Source organism: Diplotaxodon limnothrissa, linkage group LG13 (assembly GCF_057381915.1).
Source record: "Diplotaxodon limnothrissa isolate DT_005_m linkage group LG13, D_limnothrissa_male_GT1.1, whole genome shotgun sequence".
Classification (NCBI taxonomy): domain Eukaryota; kingdom Metazoa; phylum Chordata; class Actinopteri; order Cichliformes; family Cichlidae; genus Diplotaxodon; species Diplotaxodon limnothrissa.
The window spans coordinates 21,428,299-21,447,452 of NC_140608.1; the positions used below are offsets into that span (position 1 = coordinate 21,428,299).

General features: G+C 39.1%; 1 protein-coding gene across 1 annotated transcript in view; it reads left to right on the top strand.

The window, feature by feature from the left end:
- The first annotated feature begins 8,425 nt into the window (after positions 1-8,425).
- Positions 8,426-19,154, top strand: part of cdh23 (cadherin-related 23) — a 184,809-nt gene continuing 174,080 nt past the window's right edge. The window contains exons 1-2 of the mRNA XM_085369492.1: positions 8,426-8,510; positions 11,293-11,367. Of these exons, the coding sequence (XP_085225618.1) occupies positions 8,426-8,510; positions 11,293-11,367 (160 nt within the window). The remainder of the gene's footprint in view (positions 8,511-11,292; positions 11,368-19,154) is intronic.

The following is a 19,154-nucleotide window of genomic DNA, read 5'->3' on the forward strand; positions in this document are numbered from 1 at the left end:
AATCAGCAGGGACCAGCTTCGGCTCATCTGAGAACTGGAAGCTGCTTATGTTATGTTTTCTCCAGTTCCTTAAGGCTTGTGGTTATTTGGAGTTTGGTGTGCATATATACAGGGAGTGCAGAATTATTAGGCAAGTTGTATTTTTGAGGAATAATTTTATTATTGAACAACAACCATGTTCTCAATGAACCCAAAAAACTCATTAATATCAAAGCTGAATGTTTTTGGAAGTAGTTTTTAGTTTGTTTTTAGTTTTAGCTATTTTAGGGGGATATCTGTGTGTGCAGGTGACTATTACTGTGCATAACTATTAGGCAACTTAACAAAAAACAAATATATACCCATTTCAATTATTTATTTTTACCAGTGAAACCAATATAACATCTCCACATTCACAAATATACATTTCTGACATTCAAAAACAAAACAAAAACAAATCAGCGACCAATATAGCCACCTTTCTTTGCAAGGACACTCAAAAGCCTGCCATCCATGGATTCTGTCAGTGTTTTGATCTGTTCACCATCAACATTGCGTGCAGCAGCAACCACAGCCTCCCAGACACTGTTTAGAGAGGTGTACTGTTTTCCCTCCTTGTAAATCTCACATTTGATGATGGACCACAGGTTCTCAATGGGGTTCAGATCAGGTGAACAAGGTGGCCATGTCATTAGTTTTTCTTCTTTTATACCCTTTCTTGCCAGCCACGCTGTGGAGTACTTGGACGCGTGTGATGGAGCATTGTCCTGCATGAAAATCATGTTTTTCTTGAAGGATGCAGACTTCTTCCTGTACCACTGCTTGAAGAAGGGGTCTTCCAGAAACTGGCAGTAGGACTGGGAGTTGAGCTTGACTCCATCCTCAACCCGAAAAGGCCCCACAAGCTCATCTTTGATGATACCAGCCCAAACCAGTACTCCACCTCCACCTTGCTGGCGTCGGACTGGAGCTCTCTGCCCTTTACCAATCCAGCCACGGGCCCATCCATCTGGCCCATCAAGACTCACTCTCATTTCATCAGTCCATAAAACCTTAGAAAAACCAGTCTTGAGATATTTCTTGGCCCAGTCTTGACGTTTCAGCTTGTGTGTTTTGTTCAGTGGTGGTCGTCTTTCAGCCTTTCTTACCTTGGCCATGTCTCTGAGTATTGCACACCTTGTGCTTTTGGGCACTCCAGTGATGTTGCAGCTCTGAAATATGGCCAAACTGGTGGCAAGTGGCATCTTGGCAGCTGCACGCTTGACTTTTCTCAGTTCATGGGCAGTTATTTTGCGCCTTGGTTTTTCCACACGCTTCTTGCGACCCTGTTGACTATTTTGAATGAAACGCTTGATTGTTCGATGATCACGCTTCAGAAGCTTTGCAATTTTGAGACTGCTGCATCCCTCTGCAAGATATCTCACTATTTTTGACTTTTCTGAGCCTGTCAAGTCCTTCTTTTGACCCATTTTGCCAAAGGAAAGGAAGTTGCCTAATAATTATGCACACCTGATATAGGGTGTTGATGTCATTAGACCACACCCCTTCTCATTACAGAGATGCACATCACCTAATATGCTTAATTGGTAGTAGGCTTTCGAGCCTATACAGCTTGGAGTAAGACAACATGCATGAAGAGGATGATGTGGACAAAATACTCATTTGCCTAATAATTCTGCACTCCCTGTATGAATGACAACTCACATGGTTATTAGAAGACTGGGCTTAGGTCACTGTCATAAAAACAATAAAACAGAAATATTTTAAAAAATCAGTCAAAAACCTGATTAAAAGTAAAAAATTACATTTTTATTCAGTAAGCAAATAATAAACAGTATTCACATTTTTATTCTCAAATTTGAGCCGGCACACCCGGACTTCTCTGAGAAGTATGAAACTAATCAAGCATAACATTTAACCACTAAAGCTAGTTTGTTCTGTTCTGGACTGAAAGTACACAACTGTAATTTAGCATCTTAATAAAAAAAATAACACCTTTTAATTTTCAAAATGTTATTTTATAAAACAGTAAATTTGAAAATTCTGAGCATTAAAAATATAATTTTAATTTAAATGCTTGCTCACACTGGTGGATTTAACCATTACAGAAGCATAAAAAGTGATTTTGATTATTACCAATGCTGTTAGGTACTTTGCTGGACATGTGTTGTTTTCCAGGATATAGTATCTCAGTGGCTATTGGCTTGATTTTCTCCAAACTTTGACGAAACCAGTTCACTCATAATCAGGGATCTGTGCCAGTTTGATTACAATTTCTACTCAGAAAGCACTGCATGCCCTGCAGTCCAAATGGCATCCTGTTTACACTGCACTCTTGTCATGTAAGTGAGGTTTGCTGACTAAGGGTTTCAGAAAGTCATGTCATATTGGAGATGAAGAGATCAGGAGGGTGGGAAGGAAGACATTACTCAGCTCATCAGAGCGGTGCTGCCCCTCCCTCCTCCCTGACAAAGCCAAATGTCTGCTAATCTGTCTGTGATCACTGTGCTAATGAGTGATGGCTTTTTTATGAGCACCAAGGGCAAGCCGAAATCACTCATTGATTTGCTGTAATAACCCAGATTTGGCTGCCTGCTGAGGTCCAACACTCTCCCCTGAAAACGGTGCCTTTGAGATTAAAGCAAGTCAGACACAATTGCCATGTAATCAATAATATTGAGTGGTGTAAGCCAGGAGACACCATGTGGGAAGGCAAGCCTCTTTGGACAGAACACACTGGGTTCAGACATTACTCTTAACTTTATGGTGCCTTAAAGGTATATCACTGTCAGATAAACTGTGGGGTTGTAAACCATTACACAGACATGGATCACCGCTATCCTAAACTTTACCACCACGACGTGTATAAAAATGTTTCCCTAAATATTAAACAGACAGTAAGTGGACTATTGGACTTAAATTGTGGTGTGCGTAAGTGTGAGAAACTTGTGATCCAACATTTACAGGTAAAGATAAGCTCCTTTAACCACAACAAGCAAGTCCCAAGAACAGCCCAAGGTTCTCCTTTTGAAGTGTAGTTTCGATGAGATGTACTTACCCACAAATAAAAAGAGCACGGCCCTTAAAAATATGTATTTGTTGTGTTGCTGATCTATATTTTAGTAGATATGATTTCTTCCAAAGCTTAGCACAGCGGTCCTCAAACATTTTCTGGACTACCCCACTTCAGAATCGAGTTGCGTGGTAAATCAGAAAAATGTAGAAAACACTAATAGCAGAAAAATGTGATGACTAAAAAGTGAAAAACATGGAAAAGACAGGTAGAAAAAACAGAAATGGGAGAAAGATGAACAGTAGCTCTGACAGAAACTGGGGAGCTGGTGGTGAAGGATTGATATATGGTGACAGTATTACCAGTGGAGTGGGACGGTGCTGGAGAAGGACCCAGGTTAGTTTGAGGACCACCTCCTGCTGAGTCATGTCCTCTGCAGTTTAATTGGCACATTTTGAGTTCAGTTTTTAAAAACTTGTTTAATATTAAAAACAAATATATTCTTTAAATCTGTGTCTTTGATTATACAAAGTTGTTTTTTTTGTTTGTGGACACATATTACTTGAACATGCTTAGAAATATTCTCCAGTTTCGCTTTTGTACATCGTTTATACAAAGTCTGCTATCAAAGAATTGGTTTTAAGTTTGGAGTGTGTAAGACACGTGGCCATGGTTAGTGTTCCCGTGGAGCTATGCCGAGTTTGATTGCAACCCTTCACCTTCCCACACTCCCCTACTGTGAAGTGATTGCAGTGATACATACTGTATGCATGTTGAACTGCACATGTTCACACAATAGGCTGAGTTAAATACTTAACGAATCTAATTACCATTTCATTTTCATTAATGTTTCAAGCTGCACTACAACCTAACAAGAGTGGTTGGGAATATGTTGTATTTCAGACTAATTGGCTTGTGTGATAAGATCACATTATGTGATTAGATCTTTGAAAAACTGATACGTTCTCAGAAACTTAAAATTAATCCATTAAAAAAACACAGTTGATTTGTGGAAGCGGCCATGTTGCCCTGCCATCTTGAATACAGTATACATTTATTTATGCTTCTTTTTGCTAAATTTATAATATAATGTGTTTCAAAACAAGCATTAAACCAGTCAATCAAACTGCAAACCTACACAAGCATTGCTGAAATGATTTTTTACTGAGTTTTCACTTTCCTTCTTTTTGTTACGTGTCCAAAGCTTGGATGCAGCATTTTTCGTTGGAACACAATGCTTCAGTTGTGCAGTCGGCTAGTGTTTGACTTTTCCTTCATGATGTTTCCATGTTACAGACTGGACAGGTTAGACTCAACACACATGGTGTTACAACAACATACATAATACACATAGTGTGACTACACACAGTAATATGTTTTAAAGGGGAAAAAAAATCACAGAATTAACAAACATGGGGCTTAAGTTCTAAACGCTGGTTTTGACTTATTTTTGATTCATTTCTCATCCTTATGTGTTGTCAGATAAAAACAAAACATGTAAAATCATCCTATTTCTGATGCCTACAGTTTAATGAGGGAGATTGTCCATGTATATTCGAAAGTAACTTTATTGCTTTGACCACAGACATGTTGTCCATCATATGTAAACATGTGTAATATGTCTGTAATAATCTATAAAATTTTCAAGGTTTGGAAGCCAAAAGGCAAAATGTATCAAAACCACATTAATCTAAAAGAATCACACCGCAGATACTGTAGACGCTGAGGGGCAGGCAGAGGTGTGAACATCAGACAGAGAGTCAAATCTTCTTCTAACAATGAGGCCAATACTGTCATAACTATGTGAGATCATAAATGGCCATAATTCACGATGGAAAGAGAAAGTGAAAACGGATCTGGCTTCTGGCATCTGCTGCTGCATAATTCTCTCACAGCTGGATGAATGACGAGAGCCCCGCAAGGTGCAGGAGCAGCTGAGTGTACCTCAGCACATGCTGACAGCAGTATGTCAGTTACAGTGTATTCGTTTGATGGTTCACTAACTGTCTTGTGGCTCATATGTTGGTATAAAAATAGGAGTAATCAGTGGCTGATGCAGACCGTCATCTTAATTTCTGAACAGGAATTTTGAAAAATAGATAAAAGTTTCGAAATACTGCATTATTATAAATGTTGTTACTGTTGTGAGTGCAGCTAATCATTAAAACTTTATCACGCTTCCTAAACCAAAACCAGTGTGTGGAACAGGAACTCTGGTGCCCCGTAGCTGTTATCTGCTCTCCCTGGGGAGCACACTACCCAAAAGGTTCTAATAATTAGTTCCAACTTGCATATCAAGGCTCATCATTGGCATTACGTGCTATGACATGGGGACTCAACAACAGTCTTTACAGTGCAAAAAGCATGCAGGCTCCAGGAACAGGAACATAACCAAGATTATCCTTGTTGTTTTTGAGGATTATGCGCCACGAGTTTGTCCCCTAGGGTCAGACTGTTATCATAGAGTCATAGCATGTCCTGAAGGGTCTGAGGTAAAAAAAAAAATTCTGGAACCAACCTGAGCTGTGGTGCATCACACTGTTCCAGTGTGTTTATGTGTAAATTTCTTTGGCTGGACCAACGCAGTCGTTGCTCATTACCAAGCCTACTCATCGGATTTAGCTCGCGGCAACTTTTGTCTCTTCACAGAAATGAAAATTAAGTAGAAGGGCCACAGCTTTGACAGGAAGCATTCTTAGCATAGACTGGAGAACTAGAAACAGTGTGCTCCTGCAGAAGATCAGTGCATAAAAGTTGCCAAATTTAAATAATGCAGTTTTTTACTTTTTACTGAATTTTTAGAGTTAAGTTATTATGAATAACTTTCAAGTTTGTCATTTGCTCAAAGCAGTACTTAGCAGCTGGTTACTTTGCTTATGCCTCAGGCAGGCCGTGATAGGAGCCTGGAGTGATAGGCACAATCCAGGTTACACACATAGATAAAACAGGAGGCAGGTCGATGTGTGAGATTCCCTCGTCCTCCAGCTACAGCATTGTCCATCTGCAACTTTTGGGGGAATGCATGTTTGTGAGAATGTTTAATAACGAATCCACCTGCATCCAGGTCACAGCAGCGATGCTGATGCAGTAAGACTTTTTTTAATTTTCCATGGCTGCTCCCGACGCTTTCAGATCTAATGTGTCAGTCTCGACCAGTATCCGTCAGTCATATTCACCCATTTGTCATCTCAGAAATGTCCGTTAGCATTTGGAGGATGGCTGAGTAAGGGTCTGGATTATATGTGTGTGTGCGTGTGTGTGTGTTTGTGTGTGTGCAGGTAATGGACTGAGGGATCTGTTTCAGACAGCAATGTAAATATCCACCATTAATATGTAGGACAGGGTAAATAAAAATGATTTATATTGCACAACAGATATTTAGTACAGCTGTATTGTATTTAACAAGTTTGACACATTGTGTCAAATACCAATTAAGACCAGTAACAATATTTGATGATTCAAATATGTGATATTCTGATATACTATTAACCGCCATTTTTTCTATCGGACATGTGAAACATAAACGGATTTCCCTAATAATTTTTATGTGTAGTTATTTACTTGACTGTAGAGTTTATAAATACTTTCGTGAGGGGTCATGAGTTTCTTGTTCACACTCTCTGCTTGGATCAGTTAGTTGTTGTGTTCCTGCTATTCTACACCTGTGTTACCAACAGGGAAGTTGCAGAGTGCCCTCTGGTGGACAAATTCTCCCACATTAAGATGGTTGAAGGGTGTTTCTTCCATCTCAATCAAATTTTAATTTATCAGCCTTTATAAATAATGACACTGATGTGTTTTGTTTTCAGTTACTGTTTGGTTACATTTATCTAGTTCGGTTGTCATAGGAAACCCCCTTTCACAGCATTAAAGGACTTCTGTCCTACATGGGGAAATTTGTTGCAGTGAAGAATTGCCCAGTGTGTTCAGATGTGGCAGTAAGGGGTCTTGTCTAAATGTCAGTATTTGGCGGATTCAAAACAAAACTCCCCTGAAAGCCAGGTGTTCAGGGTCCCAGAGAGATAAATTCATGTGAATAAAAGAGGGGGGAAGGAAAGGATGAAGGGATGAGGTAAAACAAATAATAGTGACAGCCATACAGACTGCATTGTTACAGGAATTGAAATAAAAATAATGCCGAGGAAACTAGAATCCAAATGAAAACAAATGTGCCTATTGAAAGGGACACACATGCATAGCTAAAATAAAGACATATACACATACAAATACACTCACACACATATTTATACAATAAGCAATGACAGCCTATTCTTTACTTGAAATTTCTTTCTCACTCACCTGTAAATTTTAGCTGCCTTGCTGGAATTGAATCCACTGCATACAGAACACCTTTAACGGCACCACAGCAGTATTTGAATTGTATATCCATGCTTCTTACGCTGGTGTCTCTTTAATCATTTGCCATTCTTCGCTATTAGATACGTGAAGGAAAAGCAGCCCTATATTTGCACCATTTTTACTGTGAGCAATGGCACAGTGGGCTTCAGGAAGGAGGAGGATTTGGAAAGATAACACTCAAAAATTAAGTTGTCACCAAATGAGTTTGCCTACCTGTGAGGCCCTGCTGAAACAAGGCACGGCATATGGACATAGAAGTACATTTCAAAATACTTGGCTTAACATAAAGTTTAACATACAAAACGAATGTTCAGAAGTGCTCAGTGTGTCCCCTGCACTGCATATGTCCATACGATAGTCAAACTCGCCCCATAGTTTTGCGAGCATGTCTGGAGACACTGCAGCCGCTGCTGTTGTTATGCTACCTACTGTACCAGCAACCACATGAAACTCACGAAAACTGTCTTTCTAACAGTACGTGCAGTGATCGTTACTGGTGAATTAAAGGACTTTGAAATGAGTTGATTGTTTGTGATATACCCTGTGCTTGTGTTGGGGTATTATATGGCCAGAGAGCTCCAGCAATACTTGTAGTGTACAGGACAGCTGTATTATTTGACACACACATTTCAGCTTGTGGGCTTCACCAGGTTCACCATAAAACATACTGCAGACACCATTTGAAATAGGACAAGTATAATGAAAAAAAAAAGCTAAAGCACCAGTCATATAATTCAAATACATTACACCCACATGCCATTTACATACAGCCATATGGGTTCAAGCTATTCATTGTCCTGAAGCAGTCCAATAATAATAATTATAAACATGTAAGTGGTAACTTAAATTGGAGCAGTATGTATATATATACATATAAAAAATTAAAAGCCATTAAGAACTTCTGGCTCAATTCATCTGGAAATAAACAATGAAAATTGGGCTTAACCCAAGAAAATGCTTGTAAAATTGAGGATGAAATGTTGTTTTTCATTGATATATTGAGGATCAGGCCTAGTTTTGGTAAACAAAATGATCTGTCTGTATTCTGTGTTTGTCTTTTATCAGGTGCAGGTGATGTCGAGGAGTGTGGGTTTAGGTGGCAGGATGGCAGTCGCCAAGCTCCTCCTTGCCTTCCTCTTTCTCCACTCTTTCTGTGAAGGTAAGTCCTGGCTGCGAAGAATAAGGATCTGTAAATCCACAGACTAGACTTTCATTTTGTCGAGTGTTGGTTATTAGGGAAAGGTCTTTATGCTGCATATTTTATACAGTTACCATAAATCCCTGCAGTAGTGGATGCATTTCAGTTTGATTTATGACCGTGGATAAAAAGTAGCAAATTGTGGTTTTAGTTGGCAGCTATTTTTGTGAATATGTAGAACAGTGTGAATTTGAAACTGAATAACTGAAAAGGTTTTAAATCAGTCAAACTTCCCAGAATAAAAGGCTTTAAAAAATTTATGTGGTGTCAACATTTAACTGCAGATCTACCTTTGTTAGTCAAATAAGGTATCACGAATAACTATGGGTTTTCTAGTATCTTTATCAGTTACTAGGCAAAACAGGAAGATGCTAGTTTATGTTAATTAGGTTGATAGCAGGAGTAGTTGTCCTGCTTCCTTCTCTGTTTCCTGCGCTAAATGATGCTTTCCCACACTTTTTTCCTGGCCTGTGCACCTTTCAATCCTATTTCCCATTTTTTTCTCATTATCATTCCTTCGCTCACGCTTTCCTTCTCTACTCTCCCCCACTGTCTCTTGCATAATGTCTCACATTATTAGTGTTAAGCCATAAGCACCACCAAGAAAAAAATGTCTGGTTTGCTTCCTTGCTGAGTATGAAGGCTTTTGGGGGGGGCAGATAAAGCAAGGGAGAGCTCAGCTGTTGTGGAACGTCATGGTAACTGTCTCTCAGTGACAGTCAGGAGACACCTCCAATCACACGCAGCGCTGAAACAGCATGGAAAGTTATTAAGCGATTGTCACAACCTCTTTCCATCAAGCACAATGAGTTTATCAAGATCTTCTTTCTCTGGAGTCCTCCAGTCTCTCACTTCGCACATTTTCTTTCCGTGTTGCTCCCTCTTTCTTCTCCTCACCTTTTAAATCCCTCTCTTTCTCTTGCCTCTTCTAACTACCCCATTAGCACACTGACCTTGTGCTTCTCTTGAGCATTACCTCCCTGATCCAGCAAATTGGATTTATGATCATCATTGTGATTATTTTGTAGCTGTAATCAATCCGCATTACTTTAACCAAGCCTGGTGTAAACCACAGGTACGGACAGGAGCTTATTAACCCTCACCCTAACTATCTTCAAACCCTGTCAAGCACGCTCCATGTTCTTGGCACTTGAGCGCTAGAGGCAAGCCAGAGATGAGCATCTTCTTCTGCACAGACGGGCACATGACTGAACAAAAAGCTCGTACTTTCAAAGCACCTATTCACTCTATCAAGCACTCTCACTTCAAACAAGTTGGCCTCCCCTTTCTTTTGCTTCACTGTCTCTGTGGTCTGCCGGCTTGTTCAGCTGATCAAAGACCATCAGCGTTGTTCGCTGATCTTTCCCCCTAAAAAACAGCTTGTATTGCTCTGCCTTCTGACATTACAGAACACTCGCCAAACACAGGACGCTATTAACCCTTTAACAGGCCCTTTTAACCTGTTGTGTTGTAATGGACAATCCCTCCCATACATAGATCTTCCTACTTTTGTCTTTGCAGATGGTTTTTCTGTTTGTTAAATTTAAGCAGTTGTCATTAAAAATTAATACAAAGAGAAGACATCAAAGATAAAGCTGCAGTGGAGCTTTATCCACTACTTTTTAATTCCTTTATCTTAAAGGAATTAAAAAGTAGCTCATTTTTAAAAAGTGCAGCTATTGACGCATTTTATACCACAGTACCTACACGTTGCACTAGATGTGCACCATTAAAATTAAAAAAATATTCATGTAAAGTTTTTATAATATTAAAATAATAATAAAAAATTGTTATTTGGGCATTTAGGATAGGACACCAGGAGTCTAGACTCTGGTAGCGATTGTGGGACAGGTGGTAGACATGTAGGACACAATATGAACGATTCACCATCAAAGACCAGGGAAGAGAAGCTGATTGGATCATAAAAGGCAGGCGAGAAGAAAATTGGATGAGTGACGATAACAAAATCAAGGATGAGGAAAGACTAGCCCTGTGATAGACTGGCGATCTCTCCAGGATGTATCCCGGCCCACATCCATTAACAGCTAGGATAGGCTCCAGGTACCCAGTGGCACTGAGAAGGATAAGCAGTTGAGAAAATTGAGGGAGAGATTTGGGAAGCGAACACGGACAGAACAGCAGGAAAAACCCAAACACCCAACTTGCACAAAAGCTTCCTTGAGGTTATTAAAGAAAGCTTTGATTACAAAATCCAAGATAAATGGTGGGAAAATAGAAAATGTCCAAAGTTTGATTTTGCAGTCAAATCAAAGTTTAATGCTGCCTGCAAGACTAACATCATGAACTGAACACACAGCTGTGGTGCAGTTTGATTTATAGACATTCATATTATGATGTTTGCTGTATAAATATTTGAGAGGGAGAGAAATCAAAACATGCTGTTGCCCCTTTTTTTATTTTAACAAAAGCAGCTATGTGCAAAAATATTACAGGAAGACCAATCAGAGACCATGAGCAACACTTGCTATTCATGAATTCTCAAATTCATCAAAGCACATTATTATTTTTTGATAAAAATGCCAAATTGCAGTTATTACTTAAATTCGTGAACATTAAAAATGCTTTTAATGGTAAACTTCTGACTTCTGAGAGAAGAAGTTAACCTGGGATTAAAAGTTCAAGTTTTTAATAGATTTCTAAAATATTCTTTTTGTTGTTTTTAGGACAAGTTTTCTAAAAAAAAAAGTGAAATGTATCTTGAATTGTTCTGTTCTCCCCAAAGGCTCCAACCAGCCACCACGTTTCCTGAACTACTTCTTCTCGACCTACCTTCTCATCTATGAAGACACACCTATTGGTGAGTAGATTCAGCACACATCAGTACATTTTTATACTTCGTATTTTGAAAATGTACTTTTTGTGACATTTTTGTTTGGCAGTGTGATTTTTCTAATGTAAAATATGTGCTGTGGCTCCAAAAGGCTGGGATACACTGTTATGTGTGATGCGTCTACAAGGTCTAAAGTAAGTTAGTCTTTGTTTTGGCTTCGTCGCTGTACTCGCTGCACAGATATGTTCCGTCCTCTCTTCCTTGAATACAAATCGCGGAAGAAAAAGCAAGTCAAGAGGAATGTCATAAAAAACGCTGACAGTGATGGAAATGGATGTCCGTTATCATGATGCGTGTATATGTATGAGTCTGGTTGTCTGAATGATTCTTTATGCTATATAATATTAAGCTTGCACAACAGCTCCTCTTGATGTTGATGTCTGAAAGAACTCGTCCACATCGGGTACCTTTGTGTGATTATAAGCTTGTTCATTACGTGTCCCACTAGTTTTGGCTCTATTATACCCTGTATTTATTTTCTCTTTTTTTTCCATGTCATTTCTGTTGGTTGTGGTGATTGACAGGGCAATTTGAAGATGTCAGGCTTTTCATCATCTCTGAGGGTGTCAGTGGCTTGGAATTAAAATCCTTTATAGTGGATTGATTTTCTAGGAGTTTGTTTTTTATCACATGACCTTTACACTCTACCAGTCTGTCAACACTCCTAGTCTGAGTCTTAAATTGTTCACTTATGTCTACACCCTGAGAGCTGTTTTCTGCGAGTGGTTGCATGTCACGGGCATTGTCTTGCGTTTTTAAAATGCACCATCAAGCTGTCAATGTCATCTCCAGTGTCATCATCTCAGTTAAATGTTTTGTACTATAGCCAGGACAGACTACTGTATCCCACAATAGGACCTACTGTAAATCTGCATAATCATGACCTCAAACACCGTTGCCCTCAATAGTTGCCTGGTGTGCCATATTTATCCAAAAGGACAAAGTCGGTTCTGGCGGAAGGCCATCTCTTCATAAACTCAGCTGCTGTTCTAACCAGTGAAGGGCATGGATATGTTAGTGGGTGGCATTACTAATTTCCCTAACTACTCCATTCCACATTCCAATTGCTCTTAGGCCATGAATTATTGTCCTCCTCTCAAGCAGCTGGACGTTGGTACAGCAACGCCCTCCATTGGTTTAGAGAGCTGTCAGTCATGTCCTTGGCCCGGTCTGTAATGGCTTACTCAGTAATGTGATTGTGAATGATCAGACAGTGACAATTTGTCAAGATTATCGTTTATTAGCTCAGCAGATGTCCTCCTCTAGGAGGCCTTCCAATTCATAAACACGTAAACACACAAATGTACTCACACAACCACACGAGCCTATGAATCAAATGTTGGTGTGTTATGTGAGGAAAGGATGTGACCTAGTGAATAATAGCTTAAGATTCTTTTTCAACCTAAACACCTACAAGTGTAGGTGTACAGAAGCAATTACAGCTGCACTGGATTGACGTTACGCTTGCTTTTCATTTGAATAAAAGGCCATAATGAAAAAGAACCCGCATATTTTCTCATCTCAAGGTTCGGTGCAAAGATTGTGCAAAGAATAAAGAAGTGTTAAATTGGCCTTTCAGGGCACAGTGGAGGCGATTTAATCATATTCAAAACTTAATATGTTCCTCTGTACTTCATTAGACCATTATTTTCACACAAATTTGATGAACGTAAATGAGCACCTGTCTGGCTGACTGGAAGCCAAACTGCTCAACTTGAGCACAATGATCAGGTTTCCACAGCCACAGTGATTGGTTACATTCGGTTACCATGGAGGTTGCTGGATTAAGTCATTGTGGTGGTGTAACAGTGGTTCGTGTGAGCGGGCTGTCTGAGATGACACCAAGAATTAGTATAACAGGTACAAGAAAAACAGCCTGGGAAAATTGCTGTACATGGATACTCGTGGAGACACTTAAAACACCTTTTATTTGGCCTTGTCTTTTCAGCAGATCGGTAACTTCAGCACATGGCCTCTAAGTCAGTATCCTCATGCCTTCGTACACCATGCAAAAACACATTCAATACAATATTTATCAGGCAGATGAGGGAACACATCCAAACATGGATATTTCACTCACTTCTCTCCTCCTCTCAGCAGCAAGGGATTTGATTTGGGAACTGGCACAAGTTGTTTGAAGGATGCTGCGCAGATGTGTGCTGAAGATGCATATGTAACACAGTGGGATTAGGCTGTGACTTGGTGTGAACTCACACAAGTGACATATACTGTATACTGTCAACATACTGGCTGGTCAAATGACTCCGGGGACAACGGCTAACTTGTGGGCGCTTCCAATATAGTCGTTGAGCCAAATCTTCCTGCTACGTGCTCTGACCATTTTGAATAAATAAAATTTTGCTTTTAGGAAGCAAAATTGTGGTCAGGTGATAGACAGTAGTTTTGAGATTATATTTCAGCAACTACAGTTCTTTTTGCACCAAACACAAACGCATGACTGGTCAGCAGAAATCAGTCTGCAAGCAAACAGAAACCAGAAAGCTTGTTTCTTTCCTACGCTTTCTTCTTCAGATTTCTCCTTATACTGATTATTTTGAGTCCAACAGAGGTTCCATTGTTTTTCATGCCCAAAATAAGAACAATTTCAGTTTAAAACACGAGTGAGGAGGACCCAGGAGAAATCTTTTGCCCACCCTGGCATGAACGATGCTTGTGATTATGTTGCATTAGTGGTCTGCTGTACACTGCAGTTATACAGTGATACATGTTATAACATATATTTTAATGTTTTGTTTGGAACCAAATCCTCTCCGCATTTATGTTCAGTCTCTGCATGTCCGTGTGTTTGTGTGCGCATCTCTGTTTAGTTCGAGTCTACATGTGTTCACATTCAGTGACTTTTATTCATTTATTTATTTTGTCACATCCAGGCAGTGCGATCATTCAGTCTTGGAGGGGAGGGCAGCTAAACAGAAGAGCTGGTGTTTAAATGCAATGGCAGATAACAGTGTGTGTTGTGTCAGGAAATGGGATGTGTAATTAGACAGAGAGAACACTTTGATTAAATGCTCTCATCTCCTAATCCACTTTGCCCTGATTCGGCAGATTAAGCTCTCTACTATGTAATTAACTTGTGGAAACACAACATTTGTCGCAAAAACTTCCACACTCTGCTGGGAAGGTTGGTGTATGTCTTGTAGTTTATGCCAATTAAGCAAAAGGCTTTGCTGCCTCGTTCTGTTCAACAATTTGGCTCGTGCTTTAACCTCATGCCAACCCATGATCATTTATGTGGAATAAGGTTTTTTTATAATCATTCAAAATAATTTCTTTTCTTTTCTTTTTTTTTTTTTTTTACCAAGGAAGTGAGAATCCTCAGAGGTCCAAGAAAACAACAGGAGATAAGCTTCTGTGTGCTGTTTGCATGAATGTAGGAGATGTGTTTCTGAAGCAACCCTTTGAGTTATTGTAAGTTGATCATATTCATCATCAACCTGAACAGAGAAAAAAGTCTTTATTTCCTATAGATCACATAATGGACATACATGACTGGCATATATGATATATATGCCAGGTTTTTTATTAGCCAAACTAGATCTTCCTATCTTACAGTGTATTTTCTTCTTTCTCATGTTTTCTGTCTGATTTTAGAAGAAGCTAAACGAGACCTGAAGCATGGCTCTTCGAGTCACTTTCCCCCCCTCCCTCTCTCCTTTAGTCTGCATGAAGGATGTAGAGCCATAGCTGCATCTCCCATTACCAGGACACTATTAAAACAATTAAAATAACAACCTTCTGTCAGAACGTCTTCCCTCTCCCGTTTCTCTCTTGCTCTCCTCTGCACCCTCACATTCCTCGACTGCCACAGTAAATACCTTGCACTTTTAATTAGCTCTGTGGCGTACCCAATTCAATAATAATTAAAGAGCAAGAGGTAGCCCCAAGGAAGAACTTATTAAAGTGTTCCCCTAAATGTGTTGATAATGTCTGTGTACTCTCCCCAGCCAATTCCCCACTGTCAAGCATGCTCTGCATTAACTGTGGCTCGTCAACTCTCTGTTTTCTGGACACTGTCTCTTTCTCAGCCTTCTAATTCGGTCGATCGGCTCTGTCAGCTTGCCCGCATGCATTGAAAAAGCGGTATTTATAATTTTTGTGGGTTGTTGTGGGTTGATGGTGTCCTAATGTGAATGGTTTTTATTTTTACTGGATCAATACTTTTTGATAGAGTTGTCTTTATCTGACATCTAAAAGCAAGTGTTTGAACCGGCATAGACAAATTTGGTATTAAACAGGTCATGGCAGGGGCGATTGTGGAATCAAGCATTTAGATTTAGGGGAGCTCAGCCCCCAATCATAGTGTGCTTGAAGTTAATATAAAGGGTTAAAGGGAATATGCTGTTGGCACATGTTGTCAACTTTCTGCAACCTAAATAGTTGTATTACCTATTATAGTGTCTCTGAATCATTCAGAAAAATAATCCCAGATTTCAATAACACACCCGTTTTAGGGTGCACCCTTATTGTCAAACCTAAGACAAATATCATGTTGACAAGAATTTTCTACAGCCAGTTAACTATTTGTAGTAGAGGAGATGCAATATCAAAGGAGAAACATGCACAACATTATACCAGTTTCTTAACCACATACAGGCACTCAACCAAGTCATCAACGCAACATTATTCAGATATTTTAAAAAAAACAATCTATCATAAACCTGGACTTGTTCAATTTTGCAAATCTTTATTGTCAGGTTGTCCTAAAAAGTCCCAGTGTAATGATATAAATATAGTGAATGTGGTCAAAACAGAAGATACTTTGGATTTATAACTATGCGGTTGATTTTGACTCTTACTTCTTTCTTTTTGCTCTCTCTCTCTTTTGCTGTCACCATCCTGCTCTCATTCTCTTCCTCTGTGCCCTTGTGCTGTCAATAAAAAGATAAATGTAACACTGAAAAAACATTCCAACTCAATAAAGGCATAATTTGATTCAAATCAACGTATGATAATATTCTAATTGAATTTGCTGTTGGCCATTAACATATGAGGTAGCCTTCCGACCAATGTTCCCTCTAATTTTTCACGTGTCTGAGCGAACACACAAACTCCCTGAGCGGTCCCTTGGACCACTGTGAGCGACATCAGACGCGTGCACTGTGGTCACGCCGGCATCTAATCCATCCAAGTTACATGGTTTATTAAAATAATCAAATTACAGCATTTACATTTATGTTAGACTACTTTTAATTAACTGCTTTAGCCCACTTACAATGAAAATTTAAAAAAATCTAGTCATTGACCTGTGTAGTATGTTAACACTATTGGAAGTAAAAATAACTTGTGTTTTCAAAATTGGAGTTCAACTTTCTTTCTTTTTTTTTCTTTTTTTTTTATAAGGCTCTGACTTGTAATATGAGTCTGTGGTCTGGGAGAGAATCTGTAACTCTCTGTCTCCAAAATACAGTATATAATGACCAATGTTGGGCAATTAATTATATAGTTACTTCTTCAAAAAAGTAACTCAGTTTGGCAAACAACAAAGTTTTTTGCAGCTATTTTTTTTTTAATGCAGCCAAGGCATTTTTAAATAAACATTTCAAACTATTTACAGAACAATCAGCTGATGCCACACCAATTATTTCTAATTTCTGTCCACTATGAGATAAAGGAGAACAACAGCCGTATACCTGCAGGCCTGACAACAGGAGATGTATCACTCCTGTAACACCTGTAACATTCAGTAGTCGCCTCATTGTTCTGACACACACAATAAAACTATTGACTACACTACACACTAACTGCACAAGATTTGCGCTAAATTGCGCAAATCTCTCATATCTCAAAGCACCGCCGTCAGTCCTAAAAATTCACCCCGTTTCTTAACAACTAGATGCCACATTGCCATATCATTTTTTGATTGATCGACATGGTACTTTTTTGGACGAATAGGAAAGGAAGAGGGGGGTGGGGTTTGTTTTTGCTCATAGGCGGAGAGAGCTTTCGAGCCTTTTTTCTTATAAAACGCCGTTTTTACCGTTTCTTCCCGCAGTAAATATAAACAACGATAGTATTCAGGAAGAAAACCAAACATTGCATATTTTTGTTTATCATAACTCTGGTTTTACGTGGCCTATCAACACAATTTAAAAACTGGTATAAAGTCCACACTTTTTCCATCAATTGTTCCGTCTGTCCTGCTCACATCTCCAATGGTTGTACACGTTGTCATTAACGTGGCTTCACTCCACATCAGCCACGCCGCTTTGCTAACTAAAACACCGGTGTCGGCACATAAGGACGCTGTCATAGCCTGTCAATGACGTTGATTGGCTGCGTATATGCTTTATTGGCTAAACTATGGGATAAATTGGCATCGTTCTAATCCCAAATGGGAGCAGCCAGTCACTCTACCAAAATCTCTCTGCCCTGCCCGTCGGGCTATTGTAGGAAGGAAAAATATATGTCAATGCTTTTGCATTCTTTCAGAAATGTAGCTGGGTAATTATGTCATTGGCATCGGTGAGCCACTGTCAATATGTGACATATTGAAGTCGCGTTTGAATTTGCGCTTGTTTTTTTGCTTTCACTTTGCAATCGCGCGAACTGTGTATAGAGAGCGACAGCACTGATCTGTGAGTGATGATAATTTGTGCACCAATTCCTCTGACATCGTCTTATTAATCGTTAGCTTACTATGCAAACATGACAAGTGAAATCTCCCTCAGCTTAAACATGTGAGAGGTTGATCGCGCAGAGAATCGCTGAGCTTATGTGAGTGCGTGTGTAAAACCAGCAGCATATATATTTTAGTTCTGCTGAGCCAAATAAGACAGGTCAGGGTGAAGAAGTGACAGCCAAAGAAAAGCTTACCACAAAACGGAGAAGTTGTGACAAATCAGACTATAAGGCAAAAAGAAAGTGCAGCTTCATGGTTTCATGGACAAAATAATTTCTATGGCTGCAATATGACGAGCTAAATAACCAGGGCTGCACATAAGTGGTCCGCAGGTGCGCATTCGCTGTCAAAATAAAAAACACGCACAAGGGTTAGGGTTAAATTTAAAAACTGTACTTTTGAGTTAAAATATATATTTATAATTTTAATAAATGACAAATTAAAAAGGCATGAACATTTTTTTTGTATCGAAAAAATATCGAACCGTGACACCAAAGTATCGAACCGAACCGTGAATTTTGTGTATCGTTGCACCCCTAATATATATATATATATATATATATATATATATATATATATATATCTTTCTATCTATCCATACATATATATATACACATACACACATATACACATTTTCAATAACCCCAGTAACACCTCAAAGGATACACAACCTACAGATATATATACCCATACCAACATACCCGTGCACCTGCACACACATGAAAATATTGGACAAGAACACCCCATCAAATCTCTCCCTCCTCCCTGTACCCTGCAAAAACCATATCCTTAAACCGCTGTTTAAACTGTGCCATGCTCGGACATTGCTTCATCTCTTTACTTAGTCTGTTCCACAGCTTCACTCCACACACAGAGATGCAAAAATATCAGTTATTTTTAGAGTCACTGAAACAGGATTTAGGCATGCATGAATGCCCTGAAAAAGGGTGTAAATTTGCCTATGTTTTATTGACACTTCAGTTGTCTTACTTATGTTACATCAGTACAAATTCTAAAGTTATCCTTTTAAAGATTTTGTTGTATTGAAGTTGTATTGATGTTTAGTCAAGTGTGCAAATGACTTTCTTTTGTTAAGATTTGTTGGAAAGATAAG